The 19,411-nt window shown below is 40.2% G+C and overlaps 1 protein-coding gene across 11 annotated transcripts in view; it reads right to left on the bottom strand.

The window, feature by feature from the left end:
* DGKH (diacylglycerol kinase eta) overlaps positions 1 to 19,411 on the bottom strand; it is a 144,359-nt gene that overhangs the window by 33,730 nt on the left and 91,218 nt on the right. For all 11 annotated transcript variants that reach the window (XM_023748243.1, XM_023748246.1, XM_023748256.1 and 8 more), the window contains 4 exons: positions 8,705 to 8,790; positions 4,548 to 4,647; positions 2,637 to 2,910; positions 1,463 to 1,585 (listed from right to left, as the gene is read on the bottom strand). In XM_023748243.1, the coding sequence (XP_023604011.1) occupies positions 1,463 to 1,585; positions 2,637 to 2,910; positions 4,548 to 4,647; positions 8,705 to 8,790 (583 nt within the window). The remainder of the gene's footprint in view (positions 1 to 1,462; positions 1,586 to 2,636; positions 2,911 to 4,547; positions 4,648 to 8,704; positions 8,791 to 19,411) is intronic.

Below are 19,411 nucleotides of genomic sequence, written 5' to 3'. Positions count from 1 at the left end.
CAACTCTGATAAAAAGCAGAGAGCATCCTGGTGGCTAAGATCGATGTTCCATTGCAGGTAAATAAATTAATGTTTCACAGTTCTTAAATGTCTCATTAATCATATTAATATACTGTATTTTGCACATCTCAGACATATGAATCATTACACAAAATAATGATAATGCAATGAGTGTGCTTCAAAAAATAATGATTATTTAATGCAGAAACACTTTTATTGCTGATTCTGACTAAATTGGATTACTCCCCAACAAATAAGATAAAATACTGCATCGTTAAAGATGCATATAATCTGTCTACTTCAATATCAATATCTATAGCTCCGTATCTGTATTTCTTAGTTTTCTTTGCCAATTACAATGTAAGTGTGAAGTTCATGTGTGCTGGAATATGCATACAGGAAGTCTGAAAAGGCTAAGGTTGTGGAATATGCCAGACATGTAAGGTCTATAAGGTCTCATTTTGAAGCCTCTTATAGAGTTTTAAATACAATTAAGGAATAGTCTTTCAAAGTGAATGTAATTAGTAGCAGTGGCAGTAATAGCAATAATAATAATGACAATGACAATAAACACTCATATAAACAGCACTATATCTGAGTCACTATTCTAGACACTTTGTGTATTAACTTATCCTTTGCAACAAGTAGGTTGTTATGAAGCAGGTATATTATTACTCCCATTTACAGATGAGAAAGCCACAGAATAGTAATCTGCTCAAGTTCATATGTAATGAAAGTAAAAATGTAATGATTGCAAACAGCTCTAATATAAGTGTTGACTTTACAATAGTACTATGGAAATATTTTCATATTATCTTCTCAATATTTTAATTTCTTTGTTTTAGTCTAGTATATTAATTTTTCCCTTATACAATATAAGTATAAATCCATCCTCAATCCAAAGTTAAAAGGTAGAGGAATCGTAAATATTCTTTAAGCAACTACAAATTAATTTATTGGCAAAATTAATTTCAGTAGTGAAAGGGTTGTAACTAGATATCTTAATATTAAGCTTAATTTAGTAACAATTATTAACCATCTATTTGCTGATCAATGGAACTCAAGGAATTGATGAATTATTTAAATGCCAAATTTTATGAATGTGGGGCCTACAATTTTTATATAATTCTCAAAGGGATGTGTGGGTTCAAACAGGTTAAAATCTGGTGGTTTAGGTGTTTTGCTTCTTCTCTCTTTTTTAAGGAAAATTGAGATATTTAAGCATGTTTGGTCCTACAATCCTTAGTTTACTATAATAATCTCTACATTATGTGATAAAAAGTGAGAGAATTTAGTCTAAATAATGTTACCTTTATTATTTTAGTATTCATGAATGGCTAAGCTTTAAATTTTGAAAAGCCTTGTTGAAAACAAAATACAAATAGTTTATTTCAAACTGACAATCCTTTTGAAAACTAAAAGCACAATTATGTTTTATTTAATTGCAAAATAATTTTCTTACCAATTAATGACTCTTTTGCATCATCATCTTTAGATTCTTCTTTAGATTCATCTGTTTCTGTACTATCATAATCGAATGATTGATTAACTGGCTCACAGGAGTGAACTGTCTGCTCATCCATAACTTTAAGTAATAAGAAGATAAACATGTTGAAACAAGAAAAAATAAAATCAATATATGCTTAGGGAAGGAAAATTGAAACATAAACCAAAAGAAATTCCATAGTCACATATAAACACTAATTGACAATAAACCTGGAAATAATGTCTATAAATGCTAGAGATTATAAAAGTAAATTGTCAAAATTACATTTTTATTAGAAGAAAAAAATAAAACATAAGAAATTTAGAGAATGAAATACAAGTCCAATTACAAGTTACAACCTGTAAAGAATTTTGGATACTTATTATCTACATTAAAATTTACTTTTAGTCTACTATAGAAGTTCTAAGATTATACATATTATATTAACACTAGAGGCCCAGTGCACGAAATTTGTGCTCTGGTAGAGTCCCTAGGCCTGGCCGGCAATCGGGGCTGATTGGGGCCTTCTGGCTGCCTTCCTTCCGGTTGCTGGCCGGAGCCTCCCTTCCCCAGCTGCCGGCCAGGGCCTTCCTTCGTTCCACACCACCCCCTTGTGGTCAGTGCATGTCATAGCGAGTGACAGAACTGGTCTCCTGGTCAAACTCCCAAGGGGACACTTTGCATATTAGCCTTTTATATATATATAGATAAAAATTAAAGTATAGGCAAAACTTTTATAAACTCTTAAAAAAGCAAACTAAACATTTAGAAAAAAATATTAGGAAAATATTTTTAAAGTAGTATACAGGTTTGATTTTTGTTTAGAATTCAAAGATTCCAATTAAGTAAAAAATATTTTAAATCTTAGAATATTATTTAAAGCAATTTTTAATTTTATTTCTATGATTCCAGTATACTTTGTTTCTGAGGTTTTATTTTTCAAGTAGCATTACTATGTTGATCCCTACTACTGAAACAATAACTAGAACTATTTACTAGTATAAATTTTGCTTTAATTATTTTATCTTTTACCTTGTCTTAAAAAAATTTTTTTTATGTGTGTCCAGTGTGACCAATATGAACATTTTATTGTGCTTGCAAGGAGAATGTTGCTAACATCTTCAAAAGCCCATTTTGTTAATATGTGTACCTTTTCCAGCTTCTTCAATGACTTGCCTCACTGCTTTCTTTAAACTATTTGCCCGCAACATTATTTCCTTTGGTTTCACTGCTTTCTGGGAGGAAGGTTTTGTAGTGTCATCCAAGAGCTGTTCCTTGCTTTCACACAAGGACTCTTCACTCGAAGATTCCACTGTATCTTCTTCTACAAGGACAGGGCTGATGCCTGGGAGAACAGGAGCAGCCTGGGAGTCTGTACGCAAAGCCTGGAGCAGTTGTTCAAGCTTCTCATTGAGGACCGAACACTAAGAAAAGAAGGAAAAGAATGCCCTAATGAATCTCCATTTACAAGAGATAGAAAATGATAATTTAAATGAATGGTTTCTGATTTTAAAGGAAACATGCGGGATATTGATGTTTACCATTAGTTGCTATTATACATTATACTTTAGACAGCCAATGGATTAAATAATTTATAATTTTAAAAAACAGCACACATCTTATTTAAATTTATTTATCTATACTTTCAGAATCATTTAGACTCCACTTCATGGGTGAAAATCTTTACAATCTTTGTATAGCTATTTTTCCTCCAAAAAAACAAACAAAAAAAAACACTTTACTAGAAGATGACACATTACACAAAAATTTAAACATTATACAAAATTTGCCATACAGTACACAACCTATCATATTAACACTTTAACTTCTGCTGAGTCTTGATAAGCTCACCTTCAAAGCTTTGGTTTGCAAAGGAGTGAATGGTGCTTGAGGAATTATTGGCTCAAAGAAAGAGCAAAAAGGAAAATGCACAGGCACTGGCCCTTGTTTCTTTCTACTTTCCTTGAATTACTAAGGGTAATTGAGGACTGAATTTCCAGTGATTTCCTTCTCCGTTTATTTGTCCTTTATAACAGGCAAGACAAAGTTACAGCAGAAAGAGTTAAAAGAACGCCGAAACCGGTTTGGCTCAGTGGATAGAGCGTTGGCCTGCGGACTGAGAGGTCCCGGGTTCAATTCCGGTCAAGGGCATGTACCTGGGTTGCGGGCACATCCCTGGTGGGAGATGTGCAAGAGGCAGCTGATCGATGTTTCTCTCTCATCGATGTTTCTAACTCTCTCTATCTCTCTCCCTTCCTCTCTGTGAAAAATCAATAAAATATATTAAAAAAAAAAATAAAAAAAATAGAAAGAGTTAAAAGAAACGTGTCGGTTGAGAGGTTTTCTTTTTCTGAAGCTCTCCACGGGGTAGAAACACAAGAGAAAGAGACTGGAAACTTCAACTGTATGTTTATTTCTATTTTCTTTTCCTTCCTCTTAAATAAACCCCCATCTACAACATGAATCTGGGGGAGATCATTTCTTTGCAAGCCCAAGAGCACCAAGCCTTTTTTAAAAATGCCCTGTCATGAATGCATGAAAGCAGACAGTAGCTTTTAGGGTTCAGTAAACGACTCTTAGTTTAGCCTCAGAAAGCTTTCAAAGGGGGGGAAAAATCTATAAAGATAAAGGCAAGAAACGGAACCCTGGAAGATATAGAGGCCTGTAAAGTCTAAGGAGTCTGAGAAACTGCGCTGAGAGGCACCGACTGGCCAGAGTCTGCCTGGAAACGGAAAGCCATTCCTCTCTCCACGGAACCTCGGCCACCGAGCACTGGCCCTGTGACCTCACTACTGTGCTTTTCTCCTTTGCCGTGCCAGTCAGCGGGAACGGGGGTGCGTTATAAAATTCAGTTTGTCAGATGGTCTCCAGCAATGCAGTTTTCCTACATCTTAAGGAGTAACCATAAAATAGAATGTTTTAAACAGTTATATCTGATTCAAAAGAAACTTTCTTGTGATTTATGTTTTGGCAAGAAAACCATTTAATCAATTTAGCTGTAAAACAAGTTCAATGTTAACACTGTCAGTAAAAACCTTTCATGCCCTGATCGTGTCCTTACTTTGCTGGCCACGGCATCGGCTACAACAGCATTTTCCAACGTTTTGTCATATGCCTTCTCTACTTTGGCAACGAAGTCCTTTACAGTTTCACATAGTATCCTTTGAAGAAAAGAAATTGTGCAATTCCATAAACTCAGTAGGCTGATTTTTTCCCCCATTTATAAATATTTAAAAAATAAGCAAACTCTCAAAATACTGGAATCATTTGTATACAAACCCATAATTCTATCTACTGTTTGACATGTCCTAGATAAGTTCAAGACATTCTAAGTGAGAAATGGATACATTAATAAACCTTGCTCTACATACTTTAAATAAAAGCAATTTTAAGGTAATAACAAGACTTTGTCAAATATTCAAATTATATCTTGATAAGAGTATTTTCCAATCCCATTTAAAAGAGCATTATCTCCTAAGCATTATATAATTTCATAACAGGACTTGCAGACTTGATCAAACAAGAATAAATTTGTCACTTATGTTGTCACTGTCACTATACTATTCATCCTAGTGGTATCTTGATAATACATTGTTCCTGAAGAGAAAAGCGGTTATGTGTTATGCTAGGGATTAAGTATTAGGAAACTGTTATAGATTTTACAAGTCTTAAAGAGACATATCACTCAAACGCAACACCTGAACCATTTTTAAGATTTTGATTTGAACAAATTAAATGTTTTAAAACAAACAAACAAACAAAACCTTTTGAGATAACTGGGTTAAATGGACTGAGTAACACAGAATTATTTTTTAAAAGATTATTAAATACATATTCTGCAAGTGGAATACAATAATTTCTGGGATTTTCTTAGAGAGATTGTAGTAAAAAGAAAATGGGGCTCTGGCTGGTGTTCGCAACGGTTAGATCATCAGCCCACGCACTGAAGGGTCTTGGTTTCCAGTCAAGGGCATGTACCTGGGTTGCAGGTTCCATCCCTGGCTCTGGTCAGGGTGCGTGCGGGAGGCAACCAATCGATGTGTCTCTCTCACATTGATATTTATCTGTTTCTCTCTCTCTCTCCCTCTCTCTCTAAAAAATCAATGAAAAATGGGAAGTATATGACAAAATGTTGATAAATACTGAAGCAGAGTGACAAGCATAGTGGGAAATCATTACACCAGTCTTTCTACTTTTATGTATGTTTGAAAACGTCCATAAATTAAATAAAAAATATGCTGTATTATGGGTATAATGTTATTCCATGTTGTCTTCTCTTTTCTGTCTTGAATCTCTTTAAAATTTTAATCTGGGGTTGTAAAGACAGGGTAGCCAGGCAAGCCTAGAAGTATAGGTGAGTGATGAGAGGGGACCAGGGTTGGAATAGAATCTACTTAAAGGCAAATGAGCTAGTCAGGTAGAACACTAATGCTAATGCTGAGAGCACAGCCTAGACAAGGAGCTAGGTCAAGGTAAAAAAAAAGAATCCAAATGAAATTGGGGAAAACATGAGGTGATGATTTAATGATTTAACACAGCACTCTACTTTATGAGCTCTATTTACTTTATTGCTCAACTTAGTTCTCCTAACAGTTCCATGAGGGAGGGAGGATAGGCATTCTTTCCATTCTTGAACCTGATAAGCAGACACAGGTCACAAAGCTAGCAAATGGCTGAGTCTCAACTAGGGCCTCAGATTTACTCCTACAGTACTTAGTGCAACACTGAGAATTGCTCCAGTGGTTTTCAAGCTGTTTTGCAAAAATATTTCAAAGATTCCACAAATACTTGATTCAAATTTATTTGGAAATAAGGAATATAATTTTTAATGCTCAAATAATCATTAGATATATTAGAGACAAGTATGTTAACTTTTATTTCAAAATTCACTAGTTTTGTGCAAATCTTGGACTAAAGCATCTTCTATTTTTATTTAATTGAAGGCAATTTCTTTATACCTAAACAAAATAAAATACAGAAATGACTTAAAACTGCATTAAATATAAAACCCTGTCATTTATAACAATATTAGTTATTTTTTCTCATAAATGACTAATAAATTAATCTTATCCAATTTATTAATGCCAACAAAATGTAATTTTTTTAAATATTGGGATTCTTCATAAGTTTTCATTTGAAAAAAATTCCCTCTGCTAAAAATGTTATACTTCACAGGTATTAAGTTCAAGAAAAATAAGGAATAAAAGGGGTCATTGCTGTAATAACCTTATTTGCATCTGTCCACATTTTATAACATTAATTCCATGTAATTAAAAATATAAGTAGATCTCAAAAGTTCTCATCACAAGAAAAAAATGTAACTATGAAACTAAATATTAAAAAATATAGAGAATGTGTAGGAGTCAGTAATCAAACACATCAAACACATGAAGGCTATAGTAAGACTTTGCTAACCTCCAAACTATGAAATGTGACCAGATACAATAGTTACTTAACTGTATTAAAGAATAATCCTATGTAATAAAAGGGTAATATGCAAATTGACCCTAACAGCAGAACGACTGGGAATGACTGGTCACTATGACACACACTGACCACCAGGGGGCAGACGCTCAATGCAGGAGCTGTCCCCTGGTGGTCAGTGCGCTCCCACAAGGGGGAGCTCTGCTCAGCCACAAGTCAGGCTGACGGCTGCCAGTACAGCGGTGGTGGCGGGAGCCTCTCCTGCCTCCTCAGCAGCACTCAGGATGTCAGACTGCAGCTTAGGCCTGCTCCCTGCTGGCAAGTTGACATCCCCCGAGGGCTGCCGGGCTGCCAGAGGGATGCCTGACTGCCAGCTTAGCCCCAACCCCCCGGAGAGTGGGCCTAAGAGAGCAGGTGGTCATCCCCTGAGGGGTCCCAGACTGCGAGAGGGTACAGGCCGGGCTGAGGGACCCCCCCGAGTGCACAAATTTTTGTGCACCAGGCCTCTAGTTCTTTTATAACTTGATATACCTTAAGAAAGGTTCCAACTTTCCATTTTATCTATTTCCTCTAAAATGTCCTATAAGAAGCATTTGATTCATACGGCAAGGGTGGCAAACATTACATTTCTTCCTAGAGGAAATAAATGTAGGAAGTACCTAAGGAAGTAACTTAGGTATATGAATTTGGTCCAAGATGAGAAAGACAACAGGGAGTGCTGAGGTCTGGGACAAAATAGAGATCTGCACATTTCACGATAAAGCAATACAATTCACTAAAAAACACCCAACCAAACAAAAACATAGAAACCACTAGCAGCACTACCCACCAAAGACCTTCTGTAGCCCACCTATTTGGGCAACCAGTGTGCTTCCCTTGAGAGTCATTCAATTCTTTCCTATTGCTCAGTCCTGTTCCCAATTCCTGGGGGCTATAGCATCAAAACCAACTGTTACTACATTTGTAGTTTTGTCACAAGCAAATTTATTTATTCTGGTTTGCCTTTCCTTGATTTTTTGCAAATTAAGTATATACTATACTAAAGTTTGTGTATTTTTCCTCTATTATTCCCCTACTTCTTTTCTTTCCGTCTTCCCCTCTTTTCTCCTCTTTCTGAACAACAGTTATATACCCTGGCTAAGCCAGAGTTCTAAAGCATTCTTTTACTTTTGCTTATCAGTTGACAATTTCATTTGGTTTCATCCTTTCTTCTAGTTGACTTTCCAGTCTTCATAACTTCAGTTTAGGATGCCTGAAAACTAAATTCTAAATTCCAGCCAGGCAACGTGTGGAATGATAAAATCAAGTAGCTTTGGCTCCATGTACAGAATCAGCTTAACTAAAATCTGGTAACTTTAAATTAAAATATAATTATGTACTTTAAACATGCTGAGAAAAGTCATTAAAAAAATCTCATCAGTTTTCCTTTTCCTGATATAAACATTTCCTAAGTAGTAGTGTTTATGGAAATAAATTATAATGAAATGTGTTTCCTATATTATAATAACCATAAATACTTCTTTAAATAGGAACTTAGCATAATTAAACTCTAAACACTTATTGTACCTTTTTGAGAAAAAAATCTTTCAAATTAAGCCTTAAAAAATACCTTTAAAAATTCTCCACCATAAATGTTAAATGATTTTTTAAATGGAAATTTGGTTTATCTAATTCTATAAGCTACTACAAAGATATCTTTTGGAAAACAAGTCACAGAGAAATGTCAGTGGTAAGAACCAGCTTTCCTTTCATTTTCACCATATAACTATTTCATGACCTCACTCTGTAACTCACTTAGCAGATGATATGACTACTGCATGTTCATCAGAATTAAGGATTTTTGTAAGATGATCTGCAACTGAATCTTCATAAATTGTCATCTGAAAAAGATAGAAAAAAACTATATTGTGTTATCGTTGCCGGCAATTATACAACTCGGTTATCACTGTTTAAAAATGGGATCATTCATGGCACACGTGACACAGGGCAGTGGCTACAATGAATATATAATAGTCATTCTACAAAATAGATAAATATTTCCTTTCTGTGAAAGGCTGTTAGTTTCTGGAATTCTTTAATTTATACTCATAGAAAAATCCATAAAAAAATCTTTAAGCCGAAACCGGTTTGGCTCAGTGGATAGAGCGTCAGCCTGCAGACTGAGGGGTCCCAGGTTCGATTCCGGTCAAGGGCATGTACCTGGGTTGCGGGCACATCCCCAGTAGGAGATGTGCAGGAGGCGGCTGATCAATGTTTCTCTCTCATCGATGTTTCTAGCTCTCTATCTCTCTCCCTTCCTCTCTGTAAAAAATCAATAAAATATATTTTAAAAAAATCTTTAAAACATTTTTTAAGTGTCAAAAGTGTAAAAATACAAAGAATTCATACAATTGAGTACAAAAATGCCAGATAATCTAATAAGCATGGGCCAAAGACTAAGAATTTTAAGAGGAAGATATCCAAATGGTCCATAAACAGATGAAAAGGTGTTCAACTTTATCAGCCATCAGGCAAATGTAAAGTAAATCCACACTGTGATACCACCATATATCTGTCAGAATAGATAAAATGAAAACAACAAAAACCAGAAAATGTCAAGCATTGGCAAGAGCAATAGAACACTCATACACTACTGGTAGGAGAGCAAAATGATACACACACTCTACAGAAATTGTATGAAATTCACAGTTTCATATTAAGAGTCTTCCATCAAGTTTTTGCCTCAAATATATTCCATGTCACATGGCTCTATTGAAGTTGAACATATGCATATGGTAGGACCCAGCAAACTTCAACATATATGCCCAAAAGAAATGCAGATGTGTGTTCAGCAAAAGACATATACTAGGATGCTCATAGCAATATTCACTCACTGGTAGAATGGGTAACAAATTGTAGTATATTCGTGCAATGAAAAACTATGGGGCAATGAGGATGAATGATTTATAAACTAAGCCATAATATAGGTGACTCTCACAGACAAAATGTTGAGTGAAAGAATTCAGAAACAAAGGAGTAGATACAAAATGATTCTACTTTATAAAGCACAAAAATAGATAAAACTAATCTATGCCATTAGAAGTCAGGATAGTGGTCATTGGGGTGGGAGGTGGGAATGGTGAATAAAAGGGGGCATGAGGGGCCTCATGTGGTGCTGTTAATGCTGCCTTGTGATCTGGGTGTTGATTATATTGGTTCATTTAGTTTGTGGAAACTGGCCAAGGTCTGCATTTATGATATGCACTTTTTGGTATTATACTATCTAATAAAGAGGGAATATGCTAATTGACCCTCATGTCATCACAAAGATGGTGGCACCCACAGCCAATAAGGAGGAAATATGCTAATTGATTGCCCCGCCCTTAAAGATGGCAGCGTCCACAGCCAATAAGGAGGGAATATGCTGACTGCCATGCCCTCAAAGATGGCGATGCCCACAGCCACAAGATGGCAGTGCCGAGTCCTCTCAGCCCTCCCCCCCCCCCCCCCCCCCGTGCCTGCCTCTGGAGTCTCCCAGTTCCCTCATCCCCCCAGCCACCCAGGACCGGCCCGAGGCACAGGCAAGTCTCGAATGGCGGGTGCCCAGCTGATGCCCGATGTGCAGGCAAGCATTGGATGGCAGCTGCTCAGCTGCCCAGGGCTGCCCGAAGCTCAAGTAACCGGGGCCAGCAGAGGCTTATGCTGTTGGCAGTGGCAGCAGCAGAGGTGTGATGGGGGCATTGCCTTCCCCTGATCGCCAGGTTGCCTCCTGTCCCTGAGGGCTCCCGGACTGTGAGAGGGGGTTAGGTCGGGCTTAGGGACCCCCCTCCCCCTCCAGTGCATGAATTTTCATGCACCGGGCCTCTAATAATTCAAAAAAGCTTTTTTAAAATGCTAAATACAGTCATACAAGCATGTAAATAAATATTTCTCTCAAACCATGAAATAACCAAATGCCAATGGAGTTCTATGTCCCCTTTTCTATTTGACTCAAACTTTAATATTCTGTTGAAAGAACATATCTTCCTAATATATGAAAATGTGCACAATATTTACAGTTTCATATCAAGAGTCTTCCATCAAGTTTTTGCCTCAAATATATTCCATGTCACATGGCCCAAAAATTTCCACTGTAAGCCATCTGTTCTCTTCAGGCTGGCCTCTCTGCTCTCCTGCCTGACTCGGATGAACTTTCATTGCTCTCCACCAATCAGCCTGTTCATTCAGGCTCAAATGAAGATTCAATGACCCACTCCCCCCATAAAGCCTTCCTGAGTAGCCTCTTCCCAAAGGGACCTCATTCACAATTAACATCCAATTCTACAAGTGGCTAATTAGTATGTTGTTACTCTTTTAAGTTTCTATCTTACTTTTTTCAAAGGCAGACTATGTATGGAAAAAATTTACCTGAAAGCAAGTTGGGGAAAAGCTTCACACAATATTATACTGACTCACAAATCCACTTTATTGTTTTCCGGGTCTAAACATTAAAAAAACTGCATGTTTACAGTTAAGATCAGAAAAATGAAAATACATCTATCCAAAAGGAAAGAAAGAAAATATTTTTTCAAAAAGATTAGTTTTATTTCATTTCCCTACAGGATAGATTGTCATAAAGCCTAAGAAGGTAGAAAAAAATATTATAAACTATCATTAATTCCATTTGAATTTACAATAAAGATATCCAAGTTTTTGTCCATTAAATATAAACAAAGGCAACGAATACAATCTCCTCCAGAGAAAATGAAATAAAACCTCCATGTCTGAGGATAAAATGATTGATATCGCTTGCTAACCTATTATGTAGTCATTCAGCAGTCACAAAGGTAAGGTGATAATAATAGCTAACATTCTTATTGTGTAGCAGGCACTGTGATTAAGCATTTTCTATTTATTTATCCCAGTAGGTGTCCTGTTTCACAGCCAAGGAATGTGAGGCTCAGGTGAATTGAGTGGTTTTCCCAGGATCCACAGCTAATGAAGAGGAAACAAGCTGGGGGCAGGTCTGAGGATGCTGGGGCTTTTCCCACCACACTGTCCCCCTAAGCAAGTCTTGGTCTTTGCTTAACTGTATTTGTTAAATACAAATTTTATCATTTTCCACATGTATCATTATTACAGCCTTCTTCTGGGCTTCTTGTATCTCTCCTGCTCCTTTTCAAACCATTCTCCACTTAAAAAGTGTTTAAAAAACAACAACAAAAACAGAAACCTGGCCCTGGCCAAGTAGGTCAGTTGGTTGGAGTGTCATCCCATGTACCAAAAGGTTGAGGGTTCAATTCCTGGTCAGAGCACATATCCAAGTTGTGGGTTTGATCCCCTGTTGGAGGCAACCAATTGATGTTTCATTCTCGCATCAATGTTTCTCTCTCTCACTTCATCTCTCTCTAAAATCAATAAAAGCATGAGGATTTAAAAAAACAAAAACACAAATCTGATCATACCACATCCCTGCTTAAAAATGTCTGAGTGGACCCCTCCTACTTTCCAGATAATGTAAAAACCCTTTAGCTAACAAGAAAGACCTCTAGAATTCCCAAGACCCTGAAGGATCAGTCTGACCCTCCTTTCCTCTTCTGTCCTGTCTTTTGATGCTCTTTCCTTGCACCAAATGTTCTACCATGCGGTAACTCCATAGAATTATTTGTATGCCCCAATTTACCTAGGTACTATTACCATGCTCTTTGTAGCACTCTTGTTCAACCGGCTTATCCCTACTTTTCTTTTGTGCTGAAAACAGAGTTTAGGAACAACTCCCTCTGTAAAGACTTCACTGAACTTACCAGGCCAAGAACCCTCTCTTGTGTACAACCATTACACCCCGAAAATACCTAAACATTACTGATCATTTCCTTGTCTGTCCCTCCTACTAGGCCAGAGATTTCTTAACTTTCTGAGTTCAAGCCTAGTAAGTCAAGGGATTCTTTTTTTTTTTTTTAAATATATCTTTTTATTGATGAAGGGAGAGGGAGAAAGAGATTGAAATATCAGTGAAGTCAGAGAATCATTGATTGGCTGACCCCTGCACGCCCCCTACTGGGGATCAAGCCCGAAACCCAGAAATGTGCTCTAACTAGGAATCAAACCATGACCTCCTGGTTCACAGGTTGATGCTCAACCTCTGAGCCACACCAGTCGGGCAAGGGATTCTTAATGTCATAACAATTTTGTCATAGTGCCCTTAGGCCAAAAGAAGTACCTAACAGTAGTTAAGTCTAAACAACTTAATAAATATTTATGTCCTAAAAACTCAATAACCATTTGAAAAAAATAGTGGATATACATTTTTTAAAAAACCACAAACATCTCATTTCATTTTTAAATAACTAGTTGTAAGTCTCTTGCATTGTACACAGGTGAAACCTTGGAATGAGCTTGGACAATGATACCCGCATTTCCTACTCCACAGCAAGTTTAGTGTGGTGATTGCTTTATTTTACCACAGCAACTCCTGAAAACCCAAAAATACGCTGTCACTGAAAGGAACGTAGTACAGCCTAATGTTTAAACTGGGCACTACCTCCAGCTCGCAGTTTGCACAGTATATGACAGATGTTGAGTTTTCTTTGAATTTAAAATATCTCATGGTAGCCCTCTGAGCTCACTGTGGTGCTCCAATGCACCCCACCCCTAAGCTGACTGAAGCTAGAGGGTAAGTCTTTTATTTCCAGTCAAGAGTACTGACAGGTACTTAATCTTGTTAAATGAATGAAAGAGATAATAAAGTTACAATTTCTTAGCATGCTATTACCAAGCTTCTAGAAAACCAACAGAACTGGGGGTCAGGGGGAGAGAATTTTTATTATTCTATCAGAGTATATTTAAAAATAAATTTACTGTAATAGGAAGAATTTTGTTTCTGGAGATTTAAGGCCATTCTTCCCTGTTTTCAGGGAGATGACTGAGGCACCTCAGTTCTTACTTTCTCTTTGATTACCTCGGCATTCATTAACAGGCATCTGTTAACTTACTAGACTTGTACGACTGGGATATGATACAGAAGAGACCAAAAATAGGACTCCTGCATCAATAAGCTTTTAATCCAATTGGAAAGCAGGAATCTGGCTCCTAAGAGAGGTGAGGCCAGAGGGCTTTGATGCCAAGATGCCCATTGTTCCAAAAAGGTTTGGTCTTTAGATCAAAATTTAACAAGAAGAATTTTGTTATTCTGCCAGTCACAGTGTCAAATGACAGTATAATGGTGAGTGAATAATACACACTGCCTGATCTTCACAGTATGATAGTACCTAGATCATGGAAGGTGAAGGGGCTACAGAACTCCTGAGGAATAACAGAGTCCTAGGACTTGAGAGATAGGGATGGCTGCTTGGAGCAAGTGATACCTAAGCTGACACCCACAATGGGAACAGAAGTGAACTAATAAGCTTATGCTAATGGAAGGATACAAATGTATTCACAAAGGGTTAGAAGAAGACATGATGGGTAGGGTGATTGTACGTTAAAGGTAAACAATAAATTTTCTAATATTGAGTAATAAAAAATAATCATGGTTACTGAAGGAAATCATGAAACCACTATTTTTACAATGTTTAAAAAGTACAACAGCAAATAGCATTACTGAATTCTGGCCATATGGAATCAATCAATGACACTGTCACAATTCCTTAAGCTGTGTAATTCCATGATGCCAAAAGAATGCTGTCAGTAAGATAATTAGGAAGATCGACCACCCTCTCTGTCCACTTAAGGAAAATTAAAAAATAATAATTTCACAATCATGTCTGAGGAAATCCAAAATGAATGTTTTATTTTAAAAAATATATAAGCTGGCCCTGGCTGGTGTGGCTCAGTGATTAGACTGTCGACTTGCCCACCCACAGTCGTGTTGGATTCCTGTTCAAGGGCACATACCTGGGTCACAGATTTGATCCCTGGCCCCAGTTGGGGCATGTGCGGGAGGCAACCAATTGATGAGTCTCTCTCACGTTGACATTTCTCTCAATCTCTCTCTCTCCTCCCCCTTTTCCACTCTCTCTAAAATGCAATGGAAAAAATTCTGCAGTTGAGAATTAACCAAAAAGAGAAAAAGAAAAAATATATATCTACTAGAGGCCTGGTGCACAAAAATTTTGTGCACTCGGTGGGGTCCCTCAGCCCGGCCTGTGCCCTGTCGAAGTCTGGGATCCCGGGGGAATGTCCACCTGCTGGCTGGGAACCAGGGTTAAAGCTGACGAAAGATTTCCCCTCTAATAGCTCCGGGAGCCCCTTGGGGGAATGCTCATTTGTTTTTTTGTTTTCCATACCCTAAGTTGCCAGTCGAACATCCTTAGTGCTGCTGAGGAGGCGGGAGAAGGCTCCCGCCGCCACCACACGGTGCTGGCAGCCATCAGCCTGGCTTGATGGCTGAGCAGAGCTCCCCCTGTGGGGGCACACTGACCCCAGGGGGCAGCTCCTGCATTGAGGCGTCGCCCCCTGGTGGTCAGTGTGTGTCATAGTGACCAGTCATTCCCAGTCGTTCTGCTGTTAGGGTCAATTTGCATATTACTCTTTTATTATCCTATCTAATAATAGACAAACATGGTAATTAACCATACCTCTGCTACGCTTCCCATTGGCTAATCAGCGAGATATGCAAATTAACTGCCAACCAAGATGGCGGCTGGCAGCCAGGCAGCTGAAGCGAACATGAGGCTTGCTTGCTTCAGGGAAGGAGGAAGCCAAGGTTCCCCGCCTGCCGCAGCTGGGCTCTGAGCTGCACTCTAAGCAACAATGTTGCAATTATAGAAGGTAAACAAACCTCAGATACCTGCTTTCAGCCAGCCTGCCTCGGAGCTGGAGCCGCAACAAAGTTTCAATTACAGAAGGTAAATAAATCCCAGAATAAAAAGGAAAAAAAAGAAAAAAAGGAGAGATTGGGAGCTTCAGTTGCAGGCTTGGCCCGCCTGAAAACAGCCCTCAGCCCCTCATCCAGGCTGGCCAGGAGACCCCAGTGGCGACCCCACCCTGAAGGGGGTGCGGGCAGCCTGACAACAGCCATCAGCCCCTCATCCAGGCTGGCCAGGGACCCCAGTGGGGACCCCCACCCTGAAGGGGGTGCGGGCAGCTAAAACCAGCCATCAGCTCCTAAGCCAGGCTGCCAGGCACCCCAGCGGGGACCCCCCCCCTGATCCAGGACACTCTTAAGGGCAAACCAGCTGGCCCCCACCTGTGCCCCAGGCCTCTATCCTATATAGTAAAAGGATAATATGCAAACTGACCCTAACAGCAGAAAGACTGGGAATGACTGGTCACTATGACACACACTGACCACCAGGGGGCGACGCTCAATGCAGGAGCTGCCCCCTGGTGGTCAGTGCGCTCCCACATGGGGGGAGCTCTGCTCAGCCACAAGCCAGACTGATGGCTGCCAGTACAGCGGTGGTGGTGGGAGCCTCTCCTGCCTCTTCAGCAGTGCTAAGGATGTCCGACTGCAGCTTAGGTCTGCTCCCCGCTGGCAAGTGGACATCCCCCGAGGGCTGCCGGGCTGCCAGAGGGATGTCTGATTGCCATCTTAGGCCCAATCCCCCGGGAAGCAGGCCTCTGACAGCAGGTGGTCATCCCCGAGGGGTCCCAGACTGAGAGAGGGCACTGGCCGGGCTGAGGGACCCCCCCCCCCCCAGTGCACAAATTTTTGTGCACCAGGCCTCTAGTATAGGATATAAAAGCCTAAGCGACCATCACAACAGAACGGACGATTGAATAGGCTGCATGGGGCGACCAGGCTGGCAAGGGGGTTAGTGAGGGACGACCAAATGACTGAGCAGCAGGCTGCAAAGATGGCGGTGCCCATAGCCAATAATGAGGGAATATGCTAATTGACTGCCATGCCCTTGAAGATGGCGGCACCCACAGCCAATAAGGAGGGAATATGCTAATTGACTGCCATCCCTCAAAGATGACAGAACCCACAGCCACAAGATGGCTAGCAGGGAAGGGCAGTTGGGGGCGACTGGGCCTGCAGGGAGGGCAGTTGGGGGTGATCAGGCCGGCAGGGGAGTGGTTAGGGGCAATCAGGAAGGCAGGCAGGCAAGTGGTTGGGAGCCAGCAGTCCCGGATTGTGAGGGGGATGTCCGACTGCCTAAACCAGCAGTCGGACATCCCCCAAGGGGTCCCAGATTGGAGAGGGTGCAGGCTGGGTTGAGGGACACCCCTCACCCCATGCACGAATTTTGTGCACTGGGCCTCTACTATATATGTATATATCTACACTAATAAAAGAGAAACATGGTAATTAGCGTACGACCGCTACCCTTTTCATTGGCTAATCAGTGAGTATATGCAAATTAACTGTCAGCCAAGATGGCGGCCTGCAGCCAGGCAGCTGGAAGCGAACATGAGGCTTGCTTGCTTCAGTGAAGGAGGACTCCAACGTTCTCCGCCTGCCTTGCTGGCCTCTGAGCTGGCAGTTTGAAACTTTGTAACAAATATAGAAGCTAAACAAAACCCCAGAAACCAGCTTTCAGCCGCCAGGATCTCAGAGCTGGAGTTATACATTGTTTCGATTATAGAACACAAACAAACCAGATACCAGCTTCCAGCAGCCGAGGCCTCAGAGCTAGAGCCAGAGCTAAAGCTGGCCCAGAATAAAAAAGAAAAAAAGGAGCGGTTGGGAGCTTCAGTCAATTGCCAGCCTGAAGGCAGCCCTCAGCCCCTCACCCAGACTGGCCAGGCACCCCAGTGGGGACCCCCACCCTGATCCAGGACACCCTTCAGGGCAAACCAGCCGGCCCCCAGGCCTCTATCCTATATAGTAAAAGGGTAATATGCCTCCCAGCACCGGGATCAGCGGAGCCGCTAGGCCTCCTGGCACCGGATCAGCGTGACAGGGGGCAGCGCCCAAACCCCCTGATCGCCCTGCAACTCTGTGTGTGACAGGGTGCGCCGTCCAAACCCCCCTTGATCAGCCCTGCTCTGTGCAGAGGGCGGTGCCCCAACCCCCCAATCGGCCCTACCCTGAGCGTGACTGAGGGTGGCATCGCAACCTCCCAATCCGCCCTGCTCTGTGCATGACAGGGGGCGGCCCCCCAACTCCCCAATCAGCCCTGCTCTGAGCCCGACCAGGGGCTGCACCTAGAGATTGGGCCTGCCCTCTGCCACCCAGGAGCAGGCCTAAGCCAGCAGGTCGTTATCTCCCGAGGGGTCCCAGACTGCGAGAGGGCACAGGCCGGGCTGAGGGATCCCCCCTTCCCCCCCGAGTGCACAAATTTTTGTGCACCGGGCCTCTAGTATATATATAAAAGGCTAAGTGACAAACCTTATGTTCGTCTGACCGGCCAGTACATATGACACATACTGGCAATTTAAAAATAAGCGTTGACTCCCACATGCACAATACATATAAAGCTCTTGCTGGCACCAATCACATTATTGTTTTTGAATTTGGTTGTTTTTGTTGACATTCAACCGTGAACCACATTGCGATTTATTCATTGCCAGTACATATGACATGCATTGGCAATTTAAAAATAAATGTTGACTCACGCATGTGCGATACATATAAAGCTCTTGCTGGCACCAATTGCATGCATGTTTTAATTTTATAATACTATATTATATACTAGTATACTATTTTGACAGGTAATTTTTTCAGTAATGTAACTGCACAGATCTTTCTTCTAATTAATTTCCTTTCAATGTGCATGAATCCATGCACCAGATCACTAGTAATATTATATTATAAATAAAAATGCTGCTGGAAATAAAATAATATATTATTCTTTTTAAAAATATGTTTTTATTGATTTTTTTTTTGAGAGAGAGAGTGATAGAGAGAAACATCGATGAGAGAGGAATATCATCAATTGACTGCCTCCTGCATGCCCCTTACCAGGATGGAGCCCACAACCTGGGCATGTGTCCTGACTGAAAATTGAACTTGCTACCTCTTAGAACTCAATCAACTGATGAGCCACACCAGCCAGGCAATATATTAATCTCTAGTAGTAATTATCTCTGGGTAGTAGAATTATAAGATTTGTATTTTCTTTTTTATATATTATTATATTTTTAAAAATTTTAATTAATTTATTTCATCTTTATTGTTGAGAGTATTACAGATGTCTCCCTCCCCCCACCACCCCTGGCCCCCGCAATGACCTCCTCCACCCAGATCCTGCCCACCCTAGGCCTTCACTACTCTATTGTCTGTGTCCATGGGTAATGCATATATGCATGTAAGTTCTTTGGCTAACTTCTTCCCACCCCCCACCTTCTCTCTGAGATTTGTCAGTCTGTTCCATGTTTCCATGGCTCTGGTTCTATTCATCAGTTTTGTTTGTTAGATTCCTTATTTGTTTATTTTTTTAGATTTAATTGTTGATAGATATGTATTTATTGCCATTTTATTGTTCATCTTTTCTCCTTCTTCTTCTCCTTCTCCTCCTCTTCCACCTTCTCCTCCTCCTCCTCCTCCACCTCCTCCTCCTCTTTCTCCCCCTCTTTGTCCTCCTCCTTCTTCTTCAAAACCCTTTAACATTTCTTGTAATACTGTTTTTGGTGTTCATGAATTCCTTTAGCTTTTTC

The sequence above is a fragment of the Myotis lucifugus genome, unplaced genomic scaffold (genome assembly GCF_000147115.1).
Source record: "Myotis lucifugus unplaced genomic scaffold, Myoluc2.0 scaffold_7, whole genome shotgun sequence".
Taxonomy (NCBI): Eukaryota; Metazoa; Chordata; class Mammalia; order Chiroptera; family Vespertilionidae; genus Myotis; species Myotis lucifugus.
This window is presented reverse-complemented; position numbering and strand designations above follow the sequence as displayed.